Here is a 21,115-nt window from a genome sequence, read left to right as displayed (position 1 = left end):
AAAGAAAAGCAGGATTATGAGAGCAATATGCACTTCAGATCACACAGCATCGCCACACCCTTCAATTATAGCCCAAAAACTCCACCGAATCCAAACAAATGATGACATTTTCAAGTGCAGCGGGATAAAGGAGATAAAAAGTCATTTTCCTGAGCCAGAGTCCCCAGACATATACATGAATAAAACATAAGCCCTGGAGAAGAAAGTCTTTTAGCTGTCTCCTCAGATTCTATTCAACCTGAAGCGTGTCTTTTTGCAACTTCACGTGTGAATTTGTGTCTGTGTGTGCATGTGTTTGTGCGTTTGTTTGTACCAATCTGTCAAATGTTTTTTTTTTTTTCAACAAAAACTCAAGCAATACCTCTATTAACAATTCACAAAAAAAAAAAAAAATCTAATGTATTCAAGAAATTAACAGCCTGTTAATAAATTGTGCCTGTAGCTTTTATGGTTATATATTCTACCAGCTACTTAATGAAGTAAAAAACAATTCATCACTCACAGACATACTGTAGTCTGGTAAAATATTGACACTCTGGTGAAGTTTGGGATGCATCAGTGACCCAGTAGAGAAAAACAAATGTCTCCTCTAATGTTCGCTATATTTCACTTTACATTCATCGTTGGCTAATGAAATTTTTTTCACCATGAATGAGGCCAGCTAAGAAAAAAAAAAGACTACAAGAATATTTGTAAGCGCATTTCTGAAAACACAATGTTTTGTTAGTTCATTAGTGAGATCTGCAAACTGGAGGCTATTTCTACCACCCTGCATATTCACAGGTTTATTCACACACTCTCATGGGTTGGAAATACCACTTTCTCACTTCCTCAGAACCTGTCTCTTCCTCTGTGTTTTTTTTCTTTTTCTTTTTTCCTTCAACATATGGTGTTTTACCACTTTCTTTGCCTTTTGCGAAGTGATGATCACCGTCTTTGGCAGAAATACTTCTATTCCCTACTTGCCGAACTCTACAGATGCAGAGGACGACACAGCACTAGAAAGCATCGCAAAGGCTAACTCCAATTAAAAATGTGACAAACAGTTCGAGCACCGCAGCCAAACACACCTCACCGGGCGAGTGGCCAAAATGTCAATCCCTGAGTCTAGTTTACCGTTCTGTGTGAGCTTGGTGGAGCAGAGGAAGCTGGTGATCCAGAAAGACTCCTTGGTGCCTTTCAGCGTCTGGTTGTTGGACGGGAGGCTGGGCTTAGAGAACGGCAGCTTCAGGTAGCGCGAACAGTCTGCCAAGCTGGTGTTCTCCTCACACTGGAAAGAAACAGGAAAAGGATAAGCAACACATTTTTAAAAAACTGGCACAGTGGGTTAATAGGAAAGTGCTAAAGTAATGCTGCAATCACTGTTTTAATGCCAATTTATCAATATTACACTTGCTCAAATGTGGGTGATTTCCACAAATGTCATATATTATATCACAGGGTTGGAGGCTGTATATCAATGGTGACTGAAACATGTAAAGCCATGAATCAACACAACACAACAGGATTAAAACTTAGTTTAAGGTTCAGGTTTAAAAGTTCAGCCTGTCGAGGTGATAACGCTGCAGAAGTTAATGATGAGACTTTTGGGATTTAATGTGCAGCCTTAATGCACAGCTGAGGCCGTTTGAGCTCCAAAGCTACCACACAGTTTGGAATGATTCTTCTGTGTCTATTTTGGGTCTGAGGAGAAACTAGGCCATGCCAGTTTCATTGAGCTTTTCAGCAACTTCCATCTGGCATTAGAATGCCCCCCCCCCCCTAAACGGTGGGAACACACCAGGATACCAGAGTTTTCCTTTAAAACTGGCAGGCTCAGGTTAGGAGGGTTTTGTAAGACTAAATCTGGTGGCAATACAAGAGAACAGAGGACAATGAAAAGTGGAGGCTTTGTTTTTAAAGACAGCTCAAAGAAAGTAGTAGCTGTAGTTAACAGAAGGATAAATAATCCGACTTCTGGTCACTGTTCTGCCTCGCTGCCAATGAAATGTATGAAGGCGCTCCATGCTTTTCCGTCCTCCGCAAAGCCTCAGGTTTATGCACACACCCTTTGCCTGCAGCTGAGGACAAGCATGTAGTCTGCAATTATTCTCAATTACACCCAAGACGGTCTTGCAGAAGCTTTTAACTAGGGATGCAGGCAGTTTTATTTGCTTTAGTCTTTTGATGTGTCAAACCCAAAATGTGTGAAAAGATGACAGTGAGTCTGTTAGTGTCTATAAAATGCAGAAAATGGACATAAAGGCCAGGCTAAATACAGAGATAGAGACTTACACAGGAGGTCTGCAACAACATCCGTCAGCTTTGCCTCAAAGGAAATGTGCATACAGCCAGTTGAGTAACAACTGTTTCTCACACCAGCACAAGCAAACAGACATACATCAACACTGACTTGCAGTTAAATTCAACCTCGCAGCTTGAAAATGTTGCATAAGTGGACATCAGTCATTGGCCCGCCAGGCTGTAATGGAGTGATGTGAGCTGGCACCAAACAGTGTGACAACAGAATGACAGGATTTTGCCATTTAGAGCAAATTATTCCCATAATAATATACAGTGTGACACAAAACAGTGAGTGGGTTCACTGACGAGAATCTACAAGCTGCAATTAACCAACTGACCGGATGATAATGGATCTCTGTTCTCTCTAATTGGGGAAATTCAAATTGCACTTTGGCTGTTAATATGGTGTTAAATAGGTAATAGAAGGGGTTAAGTGGACAGGAAAGCACAATGATAAAGGTCAAATAGCTTGAATTCTGATTAAAAAAAGCAGCTCATCCCCACGTTGTTGAGACCAAGACACTTTTTGTTACATGAGTGAAAATACATCAAAACAGTGACATTATCTCATTCTCAATCTTGGATGGCTTTACATATCCAGATGACCATTTCTGCAGTGCGCTCTCAAAGCAGTGTACGTGCGTGCCCTGTAGAAGACACAGTCAATTCGATTCCATGTGGCTCAGTCTAAGTCTCGGCAGAGAGGGTATGCAGGCCTTACCTTATGGATAATGAGCTCATGGGTGCCATCTGGCAGAGTCCTGCCATCCTCCTGCATCAGAGGAACAAAGGAGTAGCCAAACAGTTTCTTCTCTCCCTTGTCTTTAGCTGTCAAACAACAACACATGGACATGGCACTGAGTCCAAAATACACAAGCACAGGCTGCAAGAAAACAAACATAACACAAAAGCTAATATAATGGTGCCAGTTCTGCTTTTCTCATCATGCAGTTTAAAATTAGTAAAGAGTGGAACTATCTGTAAATCATCTCTAAATGTAGGTTCCTATCTTTAACCATAAGTACTGCTGACCTCATCAGGTTGGAATTTAAAGGTACTTTTGTGTGTTAGTGGTGCTATGGAGCAATGCATTAAAGATTGGGTCCTAGTTTTGTTGTATTTTGTGCTCTACTTGCATGCACACACAGAAAAGGGCATGGGTGACGAGAAGAATATTACTGCTATTGATTTCAGCAAAATCAACCAGCAAAATCCAGGGAAGAAGGGTTGAAATTATTCGAAGCAACTTCGTGAGTGTTTGAGGTGGCCAATGCATTTTTATGAGAAACACTGAATGCGAAATGTGTTAGCAAGAAAACTCTACAGGATACCTTTAACTTCGGAAGTCTGAAGTCTATTGAACCTGTAGACACAGCATTTAATTGTCAGGGTGTACTGAATCCCTGCCTGAGTGTACGTCTATGCAACCTCAACCACTGACAAATACAAGGCAAAACATATTTTTTGTAGATGTTGTTAAAGGTACTCTAGGAGGGTCTGATTACCACTGCTGCTGTGTTTTTAAGTAGCTTTCTGAAAGCTCTGGGCATAATTTGCATTATGAACACATGTAATCTGATTTCTCTGCTGTTTTAGTGCTAATGTGCACACAGCGGGAAGTGAGAAGCGTGGTGCTAGGAAGGTTTCTATTTCCTTTCATTGCAGCACCGCTGATTAATTTAGCCGGCGTCTACCAGTCTTCTGTTTATGTGTGTCTCTGTGTGTCTGTGTGTGTGTCGATTTTCCCGGGAGAAGCACAAGTTTGTACTGTATTAAACTTAGAAATTGGTACTCCACACCACTGCCATTTTATTTCTGTCTTCCTTTGCCGTGATTAAGCTTTTGTACCAGGGAAGTTATTTCTCACAAAACTGTACACTTTTGCTTTTTGTCGTGTCTGGTTGCCTTTGTGGAGGTTTTCCGAATCTATAAGCCTTCACACACTTTGGCACTAGGAGATTAAGAAAGATTAAGTGGTACTGTGTGAAACCCAGGTTTAGCTGAGCATGGCAGACCAGGTAGAGATTGATGGATGTTAACATTCTGAAACCACTCTACCAAAGACACTATGCTATTATATAGTGCAATGTAATAGTTTGGGGGCTTGTTAGGAATTAAGGGTTTTAAATTGTAAACGTGGGCAGACTTCATGTTTTTAACATGTCTACTAAGAGAAAAACAAAAATCAGGTCCAGCTCCTCTGACAGCAGTAACAGTAAAGTTGGCTGACTACTGCAAATGATTTCATCAGTTTAAAATATCACAGAAGACATCTACCAACAATTAGCTATAATAAAACAAAGTATTGCACTGCTGACACTGACAGGTCCCTTTAGCATCATTTAGGAACAACACTGGACTCCTCGCAAACAAATTAACAATTACCGCTGCTGCATAATAACTACAGCAACAAGGCTGCATTTTAAAGCATATAAATAAAAATGAGCTTTCTGTTTTGAATTGAAAATGAGCGCGTCTGCAAATTATATTTCTAGAGGCAGGTCGTCTCCGAGTATGGGAGCCCTAATAGTACGTGTAATATGGTCTCCTCAGTTTGGTGCCTCCCAGCCTCCCAGCTTGGCATAATAATATCAGCTTGTTATGAGAGAAGAGATTTGGCCTTCTCCCCGTAGCCCAGAAAGAGGGTGGGAGAGACTGAGAGCAATATTTTGGTCATAATTAAAGCTTTGTATCATTAGGAGGTGAGAAGTTGGACAAACAGTCTCATTATGAAAATACTAAAAGCGCACACTTGTACACTGGGACATTTTCTGTTTGGGGGTAGCAGCAGCCTTGGGGCTTGAGGCTGGATGGTTGGCAGGTTGAAGTGGGTGGAAAAGTGAAGGCTTATTGTGCATTTTCTCCCTCCACAACAGCACATCTTTACCCTCTCACTCCCCTGGATAATCAAGTGAAAAGAAAAAAAGCACCTAAGGTGTTCACACCCTGGGCAGCTAGTACGTGAAACTGTGTGAAAGCCTGGAAAATTGTGTTCACTTAACCTTTCCTGGATAAATAAAGGTTGTCCACAATCTCAGTCCTACTTACTGGAGCAGTGTCGGAACTCAAACCGGACATGTGACCCCCGGAACATGTCGACAGGGATGGGAAGCTTGATCTGCTCCGCCCAGCGGGGGCTGTTGTTGTGATACAGCACCAAGGAGTGGTACTCGTCCCCACCTGGTTCACCCGAGCCGGCGGCTACGTGACTCTGAAAGACAGATAGAGGAGAGTGAGCACAGATGGAGGAGGCGAGTGATGCAGAGTAAGAACATGAAGTGAAGAGAGGAAATGAGAAGGCCAGGCTCGAAGATGAGGTAAAGAAGGACACAATGAATTAATGTAATGTATAAATACAAATGTACTGAAAATTGTAGACGTACCACCACATGCCAATAAAATGAGAATGACATGGTTCACATGTGTGTTTATGTGTGTTAGGGGGTTGCGTGCTATGTGGCGACAGAAGCAGTGGCAGCAGGGTTATATTTGAGTCTATTTTCTGTCCAAGGCCGAGGCAGCGCAGGAAACCACAGAGGCAGACTGTCACAGTGCTGCACCAAAAATGGGCAACACAGTGGAAAGACACTTAGCTCTCATCTGGGTCAGCGATATTTAAATGAAGAGCTTTGCTCCAAAATAAGACACCCACTATTAAAAAAAAAACTGAGTTAACTAAGGACTTAAATGAGGTGTTTACTATCCTTAAACATAGTGTTTAGCCCTTAAAAATTATATATTTCCCCAATGACAGTTATGGATCTTGCAAAATGGAGACATAACAACTGTGACACAAAGCTGCTAAATAAAGAAAAAAAAAATGTGTTGTCACCTTGAGGATCTGTCCATCGATGTCCAGCACATAAACGGTGATCTCCACGTTCCTGGCGACACTCTTCCCTCCCTTCTCAAACTCTCCTTTCTCCAGTGTGATGTAAAGGTCATTCCTCATCTCTCCTGCAGGGACAGGGAGGTAAAAGAGGCAACAAGCCATTGATTATGCATACAAGCGAGAATTAATAATGATCTCTCAGCAGCTTGACGACAATGTTTAGTGTAATGCTCCATGACAGGGTTGGCCAGCACTTACATTAGTGGCTATTTAAGATATATCTCCTGCTGACATGAAATCTTAGCCTGAGTTATAACCTTTGACAATCAGAGAATACAAGACTTAAAGATCTGCTGTAGGTAGATTGTGTAGCCAATACCCATTTTCAGCAATAAAGGAGAGGCAATACACAAGCACAAACACATTACACACCTGCAGTATAACACTGTCCAACTCACAACCAACAGTTAAATAAAAAAAGGATAAAAATCGACACAGCAGAACCAGAGACGTCATCTTTTCTATTACAGACATTCTTCTTCTGTGTCCAAACATGGCACCTACATTACCCACAATGCAGCTCAACTACCAATACTTCAGTTAAAGATTCCAGGTGTTTTATCAATGATTCTGAAGAACCAGGACAAAATATTGAAGATTTCCTGCTTTTTTGATTTTGACCTGAATATTTTTTGGCCTTTTACCAAACTTTACCGAATCTGTTCCAGGTGAGTTTTTTGATGAGAGCTATTTTACCAGCGACACGATGTGTGATGTGCCCGGACACTGGACAGTATATACTGTATCTTCTGCTGGGACATTTATCCATCACGACATTTGACGTGTGACTCATTGCGTCAGATGCTTTGTACATTCCCCTGTAAGTGTTGTAGACCCATCGTCTATAAACCTCAGATGTGGTCACGACAATGATCTATTATCTACACATTTACAATGAAATCCTGACTGGTCTGGGTTCTCTTTCAGTGAGACTACAACATCCCTCACTTGGTTTCATTTAGTTTGAGGGTTACATTACTGTTACTCAGTAACTCAAGTGACATCACTTAAGGCAACTTATCAGATTTTCTTTCAGCTCCCTCTGGAGCCACAAAAGGCTTCACCGAACTTTTTTCACATATGCAGTAGTACGCCCCAACACCTGTAAACAGACTGTTATGAGAATCAGTGGAGTGCCCCTTTAACTTACAGAGATCACATGGAAAAGAGCTATGTGCAACAGGTATACAGCTATTATTACTGGTTGCCCTTATTCCTACGTGCAGATGAACAACAGGTGCAGATCTGGCTCATATACAGCATAAGCTATATAGGAAGATATAGGCATCAAGTACACAAAGAATAAAAACATGTGCCAGAGATAAAGGGTGTCAGAGTTCATCCTGTAGTCACAAGGTCTCTCAACTAGTCAAAATAACTGTCAACCATAGTCAAGGACAAAACACAGACCCTTCCTTTTACATTTTATAAAAAACCTGGTCAAGTCAAGTGTGTAAACAATGAACTCAGTGTCTGGGATTCATAAAAACAAAATATATATAATTGCTGCTGAATGTGCAATGTCTGGACCACACACATTTATTTCATTCAGTAGGGGAAGTCAAAATTGTGCAAAGTGATGTAGATGAGAAAAAGGATAGGCCTGTTTCCTCTGCAGCTAAGCCGGGGTCAGACGCATTGTGAAATAGGTTCCCTATCTAACCTCTCTGTGTGTGTGTGTGTGTGTGTGTGTGTGTGTGTGTGTGTGTGTGTGTGCGCACTCATCATATCTCTCAGCATTGATTTTCTGCTCTTAACAACAGTAACCATGGTAACACGAGGCATTCTATACACACCCATACTGTACACTTGCAGCTCACACACAAAGACTGCGGGAAGGTGGACACACAAGGGGGCAGTTTTCTGATGTACAATGGCAAAACGGGAAGTGGAAAAGGTGGACGCTGAGCAGCTGGACGGAGAAAAGAGTGTGTTTGCATATGAAAAAGAAAATGAGTGGAAAGATACGCTCAGATACAAATTCAGAAAATGGAGGGAAAAAAAAGAAGGGGAGACAGTTTCCTTAGCCCAAGGGCAGACTTACACAGGCAGGAAGGGTGAGAGCACTCAGCATTAAGGGTTTGTAGTCAGACAAAGACAAAGAAAGAGACAGTGAACATAAATCTGTGTTAGTGAGGCGCTGGGGGACCCACAGTCCGTGGTTCCTCTTTATCTGTGTGACCAGACAGCACACCTCACTTATTTAAAAGAACAGCTCTTCTGTGAGCGAAAAAAAAAGTCCCCTGACGTCCAGCTCTCATAAAAGAATGAACAGACAAAGAGTCTGAGAGCTAATTCAGACACTTTCTCTTTTACACGTTTTCCCCTGGATATGTAAATATAAACATGTACATGTTTAGTCCCTTGTTTCATCTTGCATTCGAGTGGTTGTACATTTGTTACCAGGGCAACAAGACCCCATCTAGCTAAGCCTGAAGGTCTCTGCAGGGGTCTGTCATTTAGACAAGCAGCTATTTGAATGATGCCCATCTACCTGAAACAACCTGAATATTTAATCTTTCTGAGGGAACACTTAGGTGGAATCCAAACATCACTGTACTCACGCAATAAGTGTTACCACGGCAACTAGGAGTGGACATTATGAAGACATTATTTATTATAGTATATAAGTTTAAAGCTCAAAAGATGCCAGCTAAAAATATTACTTTATTAATACATATTATATTGTATTATTATAAATATATGAATAGATATATTTCATATAGAAGACAAATGTAAACAAATAGGGTATGTTAAAAAAGTCAATACATATATTATATATATATATAATAGTTTTATTGGTTGGATGTTTTGGAGACAGTGATTAGACTAAAAGACTTTTTCCAGTAAGAAACTGTTTTCCAGGAAGTTAAATGAAGGAAGGAAGTAAAATGAGTAGACATCCAGTAGATGAAGTCATGAGTGCTGGTGAAGTTTTTTTTGTACACACTGGAGGACGGTCAGGAGGAGGAGCTGTGGTGGTTGTGTGTGTGTGTGTCCCACCTGGCATGATGACATCAGAGAAGCCCAGTTTCCTGGTGATGGACACACCCCGGGTGAAGAGGACCATGTACTCCCGTCTCAGCTGCTCTATGTCCCCGTGGAGGAGCTGGAGAGCCACTGCCAGGCCTGAAATGAAATAATGGCAAAATTAAAAGAAATATCATATGCATCAACAACATGGGCCTTTCATTTTTCATCCTATATCCCACACTCAAAATACAGTATATCATAACCCCATTCCCAACACTTTCATGTATTGGTGAGTTCAGAAAAAGTATTGACAAGGGCATAATTCAAGCTTTATTATAGCTGCACGGCTATATCTGTTATATCTGCCAACAGCAACACTTGTGTATGGAGAGCAAACAGACACCCCCGCGCACATAAACAAAAATTGCAAACAGCCTGTGAGTCACCCCCAGCTCCTTTTTATTAAGAGGAAATCCTACATGAAGGCTGTCGTCTCAAATCAATATCCTTACGCAATAATGCAATAACTCCAAAAGTCAGGGCAACTAAATTAAAGCGCTGGCTTGTATTCAGGGCTCAAAATGCATCTCTGTGATGTGCATGCATGTTTGTGTGTGTGTGTCCATGCTGATGACATGGAAAAGCAGATACATAAAGAGCAGCAAGGGAATGTGTGAGAGATGAGTTGATGATTATTGTTGTGGATGTTTTTAGGAAAGCTGGCAGGAAGTGGTGAGATGGTTCAATAGCTGCGAGAGGTTTCAGTCACTGAGAATCACCAAGAGATGCGGCTTGTTTGCAAACCTGTTAGCAATGTGCCAAAGTACACTGCACTATAGAGGCAGAGAGCAGTAGGACGCAGTGAAGTTGAGAAAAAAGGCGTTAAAGTTTTCAGGCTTGATGCCAAATTGTGTATCAGAAAGAGTGTAATACCTTCTTTTTGTTGTGGTTGCTTCATTCACTTTTGCGGAATAACAAATTAAATTACCAAAATGTGAGGTTGCTGCAAATTTTTTTTCAAATTTTTTTTCTAAAATTATTTCTGTGGAATAATAATTTTCTCTGGCAAAACTAACTTAATTTTGACCCAAGATGTCCTCACTGCGTTTCAGCTTTCTAGTACACAGCTTGCGCTCTACACTTCCAAGACAGACACAACAGAAAACACAGACACAGAGGGCATGGGGGGTGACTCACACAATACAGTCCATTCCTCTGATCTAAATAATTAAAAAAAAATGACACACCGACCATCAACAGTTGCTCAAAGTAGCACAAAGGTCTGGTGGGGATTGAAAAGAGGGTCCCATTAAGTTCAGGGGAGATGGGTTTTTTCTACCCAGGCATTATCTCGCCAGCCCCTTAATGTGGATCAAGCCTTTGGCATTTATACACACATAAACAAACACACACACACACACACACACACACAGGCACACGCACGCGCGCGCGCACGCACACACACACACACACACACACACACACACACACACACACACACACACACACACACACACAGGCTTTAAAAGCTACTGCAGGGCTACAATTAGGCAAACCAGCTTCATTACTATTCTGCCTGGAAGATGGAGCTGACGCTGACGAAAACACTCCCAACCTATGCTGCCCTCAGCCCACCCGGCCTGCCTCTTCACAATCTCAAAAAAAAAAATTTTTTTAAAAACAGACAGAGGAAAATAATATCTCAAAAACAAAACAGTCGACTTGTCGCTTCTGTCACTGCCTACGCTCGCATGTGGAGGCGGGAGCTGAATTATCTACCTGACCTGACTCATGCAGAGCCAGATTCTTATGAAATCTCTTTTATGGATTACTGGGCTTCATGTAAACAAAATCACCATCTCCTCTCATCAACTCTCTCTCTCATCTTTCGAATTCGATTATCCAGAGTGGCCCCCCCAATGACCTCGAAACATACAGGTGAAAGAAAAATGAGATGATGAACAAAACAACTGTCTCTCCGTACAGACTCCCTCTCTCTCTCTCCATGTATTACCCAAACAACCCAGCTATCTTTATATTTTAAGGGGCAATGCATTCATCTCTCCCCTGCTAATTGGCTGCTAATAAGAGACTTCTGGCACGCTGCCCGGTCTGTTTAAAAGGCGAACCACACAGTGAGACTACTGGAGACACACACACAAGGAGGCACACACTAATGGCAAAGATGAAGCACACAGACGGCACAGTGCACACATACAGTACTGTATATAAACAAGTACACATATACGCACATTACGTTATCCCACTCCACTGCACACTTGTTTTAATTGCCCCCCTGACACTAAATGTAATAAATTGTGGTCTTAAAATTATGCATGGTGTTCTATAACTCCTGTACGGACACTATCAGAGACATAGTGAAGAGGAGACGCTGACCTGCCTGCTAATTATGAAATAGTCTCCCCAGATTGCATATTTTGGTGTTGAGGCTAGACAAGTGACGTAAGTGCTATCTCGTCTTTAATGTTGCTCTGCAGCAGAATATAATGCTCTGCAAGTGATGTTGTGGCTGTTTTGAATGAAGAGGAGGCGGGAAACTGTAAAAGGTACGGGGTATTTTAGAACAGAGAAAAAAAAAAAAAAAGCAAATTGCATTAGTTTACTGGAGTATTTCTGGTTGACGTCACACTTGCTGCTCAATATTTGTCTTCATAAATGTGGTCATGAACTCGGGGAAGTTACAACTTGTCACAGTCCTGTTTGAGTAAGAGCAGGTGTGTGTGTGTGTGTGTGTGTGTGTGTGTGTGTGTGTGTGTGTGTGACATGTAATTCAAGAGAGAAGAAGTTTAAAAGAGCCAATAAGAGCACAATCCTGGAAAAGTGTCAAAGCTAATAAAATTATAATTAATACATTTGGTCCAGACAGGTGAATGGTGCTCATAATACACAAATGAAAAGCTACTATCCAGCACTCCTTATCTTAAGAATTGAAATTATTACCTCTGCTCTGTGATTAAAGCATTTTTTTCTCTTTCATTTCATAAGATCAATGTCAAATTCAGTTAAGTGGTGGAAATGTAATTTTGGAACAAAGTCACTTGAATTATGCATGCCGGCATATTGTGACAAAGGACCCGCAGCTCTCCTCTAATGCACTTTGAAAGAGAAAGCACTGAGGCAAATCAGGCGTTCAGCTGGATCAATGTCTTTAGCTGACAGCTACTCAATAGCTAACATCCAAGTGTTTGTGATAAATTGCACGATGCAACCAAAGACGGAAGGGAAACTCTTTATGATAATTCACTTACATGTGTTTATGATGTGTGTGTGTGTGTGTGTGTGTGTGTGTGTGTGTGTGTGTGTGTGTGTGTGTGTGTGTGTGTGCGCGTGTGGGTGTGTTTGCATTGGGTGAGTGTGCATGATGCTGTCAAATAAGAGCCTGAAGCAAACCTGTACATGATGGATACATTTAGAGAAAATACTGTGAAGTGAGGCAAAATGCTGTCTTCTGTCAGTCATGTTGTTTTTTTGCCAAAACAGTGTGATTAATTGTTTTTGATTCGGGGAAAAAACAAAAAAATCTTAATGTCATCCAACAGGCACCAGACACTGTGCAGCTTTTACAGGAGAACCACATATCCGCAGTGTCATCAGCTAAAAGTCTTGGAAGTTTGACAGCAACAATGCACCACAATATCTGTATGTGTTATCTGTTATTAAAACGGATAACACGTGTGTACTCATGTGTTCACAGCAGTGGGTAGTGGCAACAGATAAAGCTGATATACAGTAAGAATTTGAGATTAAGATTTTGTTGGAGTTCAACATGAGATTAGAAAACAGTCAAGTAAGTGGTTGCTTAATATTCCCATTTTAGAGTTATTCCTCTGCTTTATGTTTGAACAGAAATTAGTTCAGACTTTTGCCGCTTATCAGCTCAGCAATGCAAATCGCTTTACATCTCCTCCCATTCAACAGCAACTCTGCCGTTTCAGATTTTAGCTAGATGATGCAGTTTTGTTATGAACCAGCGTCGGGTATCGCAGACTGTGCTAAATGGCTTTGTGCCTTTCAGTGTAATTACTGCATCCCTTCACGCTTACGCAAGATTATTCATGATAATTTAACATACTGGAGTTGTATGCCTTCTCCTCAAGCAATTATTGGTCTTCTGAGGGAAGGTGGAAAGAGGAGCTGACTCAGTAGATCAGTCTCACAGATTCTTGACATTCCTATAATCTCTCCCGTTTGCATGCTGATAGTCCTCAAATCAATTATCAGCCTTTTCTATGTGTTCCTCTAAGAACACACGAGGGAGATATAAGAAGACAATGAACTGTTAACACACAAAATTAATATTTCCATTATGAAGATAAGAGCCTGCAGCAAGTTTGCAGCAACACTTCACAAACATATTTATGTAAATCAGCTGCGAGGCAAACTTCTGATGAACTCTTGCTGATTGCTTACTGTTGGTTGTACATTTGCCCCATTGATGCAAACAGCTGCAAACTAACCAGCACTGTATAATTCATGATTACAGTACGTTTTCTCACTTCACACCCCGTGTGAAGTGTGTCAAGCTGCCTTTGCTGCAGATTAGAGTCTGAAGTCATAATCAGAAAGTCATCTGCGACTATCATTTTGTGCACACAAGATAATATGGTTCCTTTAACAGCAGTGATTGTGGAAAACGTTGTATAATCCACAGGAGTGATGCACAGACCTCTCTGCAGAATAAACCTCTTCATATATCTTATGACTTTTTTTTTTGACGTTTGAAGAACTGAATGTTCTGATTCTCCACCAACCTGTTGCTATGGGAAACTGCTGATGCTGTTGTTCCGTATGGTGTGAATGCAGCTATTTATAAAAATAAAAAAAATCATCTGAATGCATTTGCAACAGCGGGCTTCCTGCAAACACAACCACAGAATGACTACTAAAGAGGAACATCGCCCCAACATAAACGCTACTCAGACTGACCGGAAACTGACTATTGCATGGTAAAGAGACCGATGATGCAAGTCAGCCGCTGAGTTTGTCATCACAGCATAATTTTTGTTTAAGATTTTGTGAAAGAAATGAACCTGATTTCCACAAGACAGTGAATTTACAGCTTTGGAAGTTCTTCCATGATTTTAAAAACATGAAACATGACAAAAAAATAACCAAAAAAACCAAATCACACACCGCCAAAGAGGCATCACTCAAACCCGTCAGTTGCAAACCAAGTACAATGTGTAGATGTGAGGAAAGCATGATGGATGAAACAGATGTGGTTCTTACCAGTGTTGGAGCCAGACAGGTTGTATCTGGAATTGGCCTTTTTGATGATGTTCTCGTGGATCTGGTACCACTCACTCTCAGTGTTACACCTGAGAAAAAAAAGAAGAGAGGAAGTAACAGAAAATAAATAAACTTTATAGATTTCCTACTTAAAAGTGCACCGACAATTAAGTGTTTCATTTCAGTGAATTTGGGCAACTCACAGGAGACAGATTTCAAGGAGAACGGTCAAAATTGATGTAGCAGAGGCAAAGATATGGTGACTTTTAGGCCATATATATAGGTCAACCTGGAAAAACAGGGTCCTATATTTCCCATGGTTCAACAAGAAGCATCCATGTCTCCAGTTTGTAACACAGGCTTTCTACTTCGCTGAGATAACAGGGGGGGGACGATAAAATACTGTTTTATCAGTAACAAATATACTGACTTCTTTTCTAAAATTGATGGAGTTGCCTTTTAAGTTATTCTTCGAGGTATTCGCTATTCTGTTGCACTGCCCCGACTGGACCACCCGGTTGCTTGTAATGTATAAAGTGTGTGTAACATGCATGATTCATCGCATGTGTTGCTCCGACTTAAAACAAAACCTATTATTTATTTTTTAAAAAGGGCATGTCAGGTAAAAACTAATTTTAATTTCCAATGAAGTCTTGTTGGAAATCAATTCTGAAAGCTCCCAGCTGAGAGTTTTAATGCTAAAACACCTGAAACTTCCCACTGAAACCTCTCACTGCTAATACTACAGATATAGAGAAAGTGGTTGTATTTTCTTCTGAGCTAGGTGTATTTGGCCAGTCGGTGTGATCCAGATATAATTTAGGTCAAACTAATGTGTCAGCGGTCTTTTCTGTCCCTGGGGGCAGTGTGTAGTCTAGGTTGGACCACAGAATACTTCCTCTGAAGAAAAAAAAAAAAAAAAAATGCAACAAGCCTCTGAACCACAGCGAGAAAATGTGCAGTATCTAACTCTTTGTTTGTGAAATACATCTAGTGATACTTCTGTTGTTTATTCAGACTAATAGGACGAATTGCTTTGTAGTTTCATGAAGGGGAATTCTAGCAGAAGGTTTTTGGGGTCTGATATATGATATCTGATATACTCTTTTGCAAGATGTGGTATTTGTTGGTATTTTGAATATAAATTGAACTGTGGACAGTGATTCATTCTGGGAAATATCCTTATTTGCTTTCTTGACGCTAGTGAGATAATAAGGTCTATATCATCCCATGGTTAGCTTAGCTTGGCATAAAGAACCCCTGTAAAAGCAGTGCGTGTAGTTTTCACACAGACTAAACTGTTAATTATTATCTTCAGAGATGATGGGATGCAGATTGTTTAACCCTTTTTCATTTTCTGCAAGAAAGCAAAATATTGAAGTATTCCTTCATTCTTTCATAATGGTCCATTCCCGTCCATTATGATTCAATGTTTGGATGAAAGGACTTAGAAGTGAGGTGTTGGTTGTTTGCAGTGACTTACGCATAAACCTTGAGCAGGTGGTCATCCTTAGAGTCAGCAGTGAGGAGATCAGCGATGCTGACGACAGCACAGCCAAACGGCCGTCTGTACTGTACACTGCACAGGTTCTTCTTTTCCCCTGCCCCCATCCTCCCTGCGCACACACATACACACAGACACACACAGAGAGGGATCCACAGTCAGAACAGCGGTGTTATGAAAGCCCGAGAGACTTAAAAAGCATGTAGTAGAAAAAAGAAGCAGTGTCGTTACTCCTACCTATTCTTATGATGTGTACAACGATGTAGACATCTTTTCGCAAATCACTGCTTCCCAAATCCTGACAAACAAGACAAGAAAACATTCTTTAGCATCAGATTCAATCCCTGTAAACAAGCTTCAGAGCACGGACTTAGCTTTTATTAGCTTTTAGTTTTCAGCATAATAGAACATGAGTTAGGTCAGCTTTACATAGGTTTAAATTGCTCTCAATCAATCTTTGTAAACATAAAGTCATGTTCACTCCTCACCACAAACAGCGTGCATTGTCTTTCTGTCTTCTCTGGCGACTTGGGCAACCCGCTCTTATTCAGCCTGACAAAGAACCTTTCACTGTACAAGAGGAGAGACAGAGAGAGAGAGAACACTCAATGAGATGAATGGGGTCAGGAGTGATGGCTGGGTGTCATCGTAAACAACTGCATCGAAGCCACTGCTAACAGGAGCAGAATAAAGATTAGAAACGATGTCAGAAATGTCAAATGATGAACGGTGGGCACTGGAGGACTGGCTTCAAAGTTCAAACTTCAAGCTAAAGCCGTTTGAAATCTTGAAACAGAACATGAGGCGGGAGTAAGACAGGCAGACAGGGACTGAAGGATAGAGGGAGAGAAAAAGATTGAATCACTGAACCAAATCCCTAACAAGTAAGACAGCGAGTACATCCACACGTGGCTCCTCCCTGACCGAATAAAATATTCATTGTGTTGTTGCATATTGTGGATTCTCGCTGACACTTTTTAGCCCAGATACTGGAATGTCAGCAAAAATAGTGATGAGTTACAACAAAAAATGTCCAATTTCAGTCATGTAACTGCCAAGCAAGATGTCATAAATCTTCTGGTTGTCACAGTGCTAGACTGAGACCATTGTTAGTTAGGTGAAAAGAGAGGGAAAGTGAGAAAAATTAACCTGTTAAATGCTGGTAAATGTCAAAGATACTGTACTACATGTGTAACTAAGATTATAAAATATACAGGAATAGCAATTGCACATGTAACTGCTTGGCTGGAAATGCATTTTTTTGTACATTACAAGAATAAGACTAATCAGTTGTTTTGTCTGGCATTTTTTGGCATAACAGCCATGCCAATGCTCATGCATGAAAAATAAGTCTACAAGCCATGCTAACGACTCTGGGAATTACTCACCCAGCAGTGTTAGAGTGTTAGAGATAGAAACTTGAAAAACAGACAAAATATATGACAGGAAGACAAACAGGAAGAAAGGAATAGAACATATAAATGCTGACGCACAAGCTGTATCTCTCTGTCGACAAAACTATTAGTCAACAGCCATGCTAGCAGCTCTGTGAGGCTGCCGTTAGGCATAGTAGTGCTTTGAGTTATAGCGCCACAATGACAGTGCAATGACAAACATCCTGACTTTTAGCAAGTATAATATTTACTATTCTCTGCATTTTAGTGTTCACACCTAACACAAAGTAGAGCTGAGTATTAGTTTGGCCTCATGATAGAGCTAGTTGAAAAGTCAGAGGATCACCAAAGTCTATAGGATTCATCCTCTAGGGAACATATGTCAAAATTTCATCCATCCAATAGATGTTGAGATATTTCAGTCTGGACTTCAATGGTGGAATAGACAGACTTACATTGCCATCCCCAGAGCTATGATTCTAGCAGGCATAAAATAAGTAGCTACACTGACACAATCGGAAAAGAAAAAGGTATCTGGCTTCCTGTCTAAACAACACTGAAATATACATTGGATATTCTGAACATACACTATAGTGCAACTTTAAAATACAAAATTTAACAGCTTGACAATGCAGAATTAACTGTCTCGAAAAATAACAACTCTGTCTCAAATGCCCTGCACCCACCCCCTTCGAACAGGCGGGAAACAAAGTGCATGTCGGGCAAAAACAGAAAGGACGGACACAGATCGCCTTTTAATTCTCTTTGTACTCCGTCCTTTCCCTCTGTCTCGCGCACACACTCAAAAAGAGGCAGCGGAGGCATCCTGCTGGGCCCGTCTCATCCTGGCTGGCGAGCTGTGGGCTAATCCAGTTAGGTGACTTTCACAGTCCACCGATAAGCAGAGAGAAAACCTTGTAATGCACCAGCGCCTGACAATGAGCCAAGTCGCTGGCGCGGCTAACAGCACAAGCTACAGTAGGCCCACTCACACGAGAACAGAATTTACCCCAACAGATCCTATATGACTTGACTTCATGCTGCATGCAGCTACAATGGATTAGGATGTTTTATAATAGCCTGAGCTATTAAGAGCTCTTATTACAAGCTTAAAAGTTGTCACGTCTCTTCAGTGGTGTAAATAGGAGGCTGCTTCTTGCACTGTAATTCAGTGTTTTGTGTATGTAGGGCAGTGGGTGCTTATGTTTGAATTAATTAGGCGCCTGATTATTAATTATCCAAATGCTTATGATTTTTCATACATGTATTCCTTCAGTAAAGTTTCCCTTTTATCGACCGTATTGGAGTGAACTAGTTGAGAGCCAGTTTGATTTAAATGCGGTCGTTCCTCATTAGCTGCTCTCTGTAACTTTCCAGGCCATTTATCCGGCCATATGGAGACGGATTCCTATGCATTAGACATGAGACTTGCGCACACATTCCCGTACCCTAATTAGTGCTCTATTGTTGAAACCCCAACTACCAATTAACAGCCACTCCTGCAAACACAGACACACATACACAGTCTCTCTCCGTCTCTCACACACCCTCCCCTGCCACCGACTCTTCTCCCTCACAGCTGCAGCGTGTTGATCACCCAAGCTAAGAGGACCAGAGTCCCCCAGCGGGATCTTATCTCCCTCTATCACCACTCGCATTAACATAACATGAATGGCCGACTTCCCTCCCCTTTGGGGCCCCATGGCGCTCGCTATTCCCTTTCCTGATATCGATGATTGCATTAGGAGCCGTGCGATCACCCGGCGTGGGGGTGGAGGGGGATAGTGAGCGACTGGCACGTTAAACACTAGATAAATTAACTGCCACTGCTGCCTCCAACCCCCACCTGCAACAACCCTAATCTACCGCTAGAGGCCACGAGGAAAGGCGAGAAAATGACTTCAGAAGGAAGAAGCCAAGAAAAACTTAAGCTTAAAAGAAAGATACAAACAGACAAAGACTAGACACAGCAGAGAGATAAAGAAACAGAGAGACAAAAAAATATACAGATAGCCTCAGCTCTCCACAGACAAACACATGCATGCACATCCAATACGTCCAAGTGCAGCCATCCATGGCTGACCTTGGTAGATGTGAGCCGAGGTCAGACTTGGAGGAGGGAAGTGTAAGAAGTTGTTATAAATGTGTGTGTTTGGTCTGCAATAGCCACAAAACCTACACAGAGAGCAACAGGATCATGTGTGAGCATAGTACAGTATGTCTCTACGTGTGTGTGTGTGTGTGTGTATGTGTGTGTGTCTGTGTGTGTGTCCCGCTGAAGAGCCATTCAAGGAGTCTGAATTGAACACAAAGAAGCTGCCATGGTGCACAAGGGCTGCTGGTGTTGGCATGGTACTGAGACAACGGGCCGGACCCCCATCTGGTCTCTGACACACACTCACACATAAACCACCGGCACTGAGGGAAGCATCGAAATGGCTCCCTGCCAGGCAGCTTGTGTAAATGTGTGTGTGTGTGTGTGTGTGTGTGTGTGTGTGTGTGTGTGTGTGTCTCTCTGTTTATGCGTGTGACCAGACAGTGAGAGACAACGTTGGCGAGCTGCCATTGCGAGATTTTCCTTGAAGACAACTGATGCGACTGCAACACACACACACACACACACACACACACACACACACACACACACACACACACACACACACACACACAATGGCACAATGGTTAAGGCCTTTGACTGCCTTTATCTCCCAAAACTGATAGAAAAATTGTAATTAGCTGATTTTGGAAACAAGATAAACTGTTATGAGAAAAATCGAGCTTTGTATCCGCTCATTATTATACTACATGCTGGATTCAGTTTGGATAAATGAGAATTGTGTTTGTAACGCACACTGAATGTCTGAACCTGCTGTTGTGTGACAGATGTTTTAGCTTAACAACTAAAGCCAATCTCATTATGTTTGACAGAATGTACTGTAAATCCACTTCAAATGCATGACAGAATCTAATTACTCTTACCTGGCTAAGGTACTCAATCTTTCAAAGTAGCAAGAAGATAGAGAGAGCCAGACAGCGAGAAAGAAAGAGAGAGACAGATAATGACAGTGATGGAGAGAGAAAGTGCTTCGAGTGGATCTTAATATGATACCACTGGACGCTAACTACCCACTTCAAGACAAAGTGCAGGCTCCAAATAGGAGAAAATTTCCGTTCATTATTTCAAAACCTTTTACCTTACATCAAGAGACAAGAGAGCATGTTTAAATATACTTGGCTAATTAAAAGTGCTTCTGATCCACTGATACATCCTGTGTACGTGCTTGTGTGTACACATGCAGATCTATTTGTTCAGAAAATTCCTGTTTCTCTCTCAGATAAATTGCATGATGAAAACCAAACAGCAATGGCACAATTCTTGTAAAAATAGAACCTCTTTCCTTGTGTGCCATTATTCACACAGTAGGCTACTGTAGGAAACCACAGACATGAGCTAAGGAAACTTTTTTGCACAACAGTGAGATTTTCTGCCAATAACGTTGATGAATAATGAAGTGGATTTCAATGGAAGCAGAAGTGGAGTTACAGCATGCTGCACAAAATAATAAAACAACGAGTCTCATCAATGTCACCCTTGTTCTTCTGATGTGACCCTGTGGGGCGGAGAGAAGTGTCAAGCACAAGCATGACTTATCAAAAGAAGTTTCAGTGTTGCCGTGCTCATTTTTCAGCCCACTCATTTTCCTTTGCCTGACGAATCCACTTGTTTGTGACATGGAGTGGAATTTGCTTTGAACTATGAAACTGAGGAGTTTAAATACAGTCTTTTATTTGGTCGCTGCACGATCACTGGACTGTGGT

At 41.4% G+C, this 21,115-nt stretch overlaps 1 protein-coding gene across 3 annotated transcripts in view; it reads right to left on the bottom strand.

The window, feature by feature from the left end:
* dock4b (dedicator of cytokinesis 4b) overlaps window positions 1-21,115 on the bottom strand; it is a 115,730-nt gene that overhangs the window by 47,175 nt on the left and 47,440 nt on the right. For all 3 annotated transcript variants that reach the window (XM_023417978.2, XM_087177067.1, XM_087177068.1), the window contains exons 9-17: window positions 16,391-16,472; window positions 16,140-16,200; window positions 15,882-16,014; window positions 14,399-14,487; window positions 9,179-9,304; window positions 6,116-6,240; window positions 5,332-5,494; window positions 3,005-3,111; window positions 1,117-1,270 (exon numbers count right to left, since the gene is read on the bottom strand). In XM_023417978.2, coding sequence (XP_023273746.1) covers window positions 1,117-1,270; window positions 3,005-3,111; window positions 5,332-5,494; window positions 6,116-6,240; window positions 9,179-9,304; window positions 14,399-14,487; window positions 15,882-16,014; window positions 16,140-16,200; window positions 16,391-16,472 — 1,040 coding nt within the window. The remainder of the gene's footprint in view (window positions 1-1,116; window positions 1,271-3,004; window positions 3,112-5,331; window positions 5,495-6,115; window positions 6,241-9,178; window positions 9,305-14,398; window positions 14,488-15,881; window positions 16,015-16,139; window positions 16,201-16,390; window positions 16,473-21,115) is intronic.

The sequence above is a fragment of the Seriola lalandi genome, unplaced genomic scaffold, assembly GCF_002814215.2.
Source record: "Seriola lalandi dorsalis isolate HSWRI2012SDOR001 ecotype SW California unplaced genomic scaffold, Sedor1 jcf7180002054579, whole genome shotgun sequence".
Lineage (NCBI taxonomy): Eukaryota > Metazoa > Chordata > Actinopteri > Carangiformes > Carangidae > Seriola > Seriola lalandi.
The sequence above is the reverse complement of the archived record's forward strand: the minus strand, read 5'-3'. Positions and strand labels throughout refer to the sequence as shown.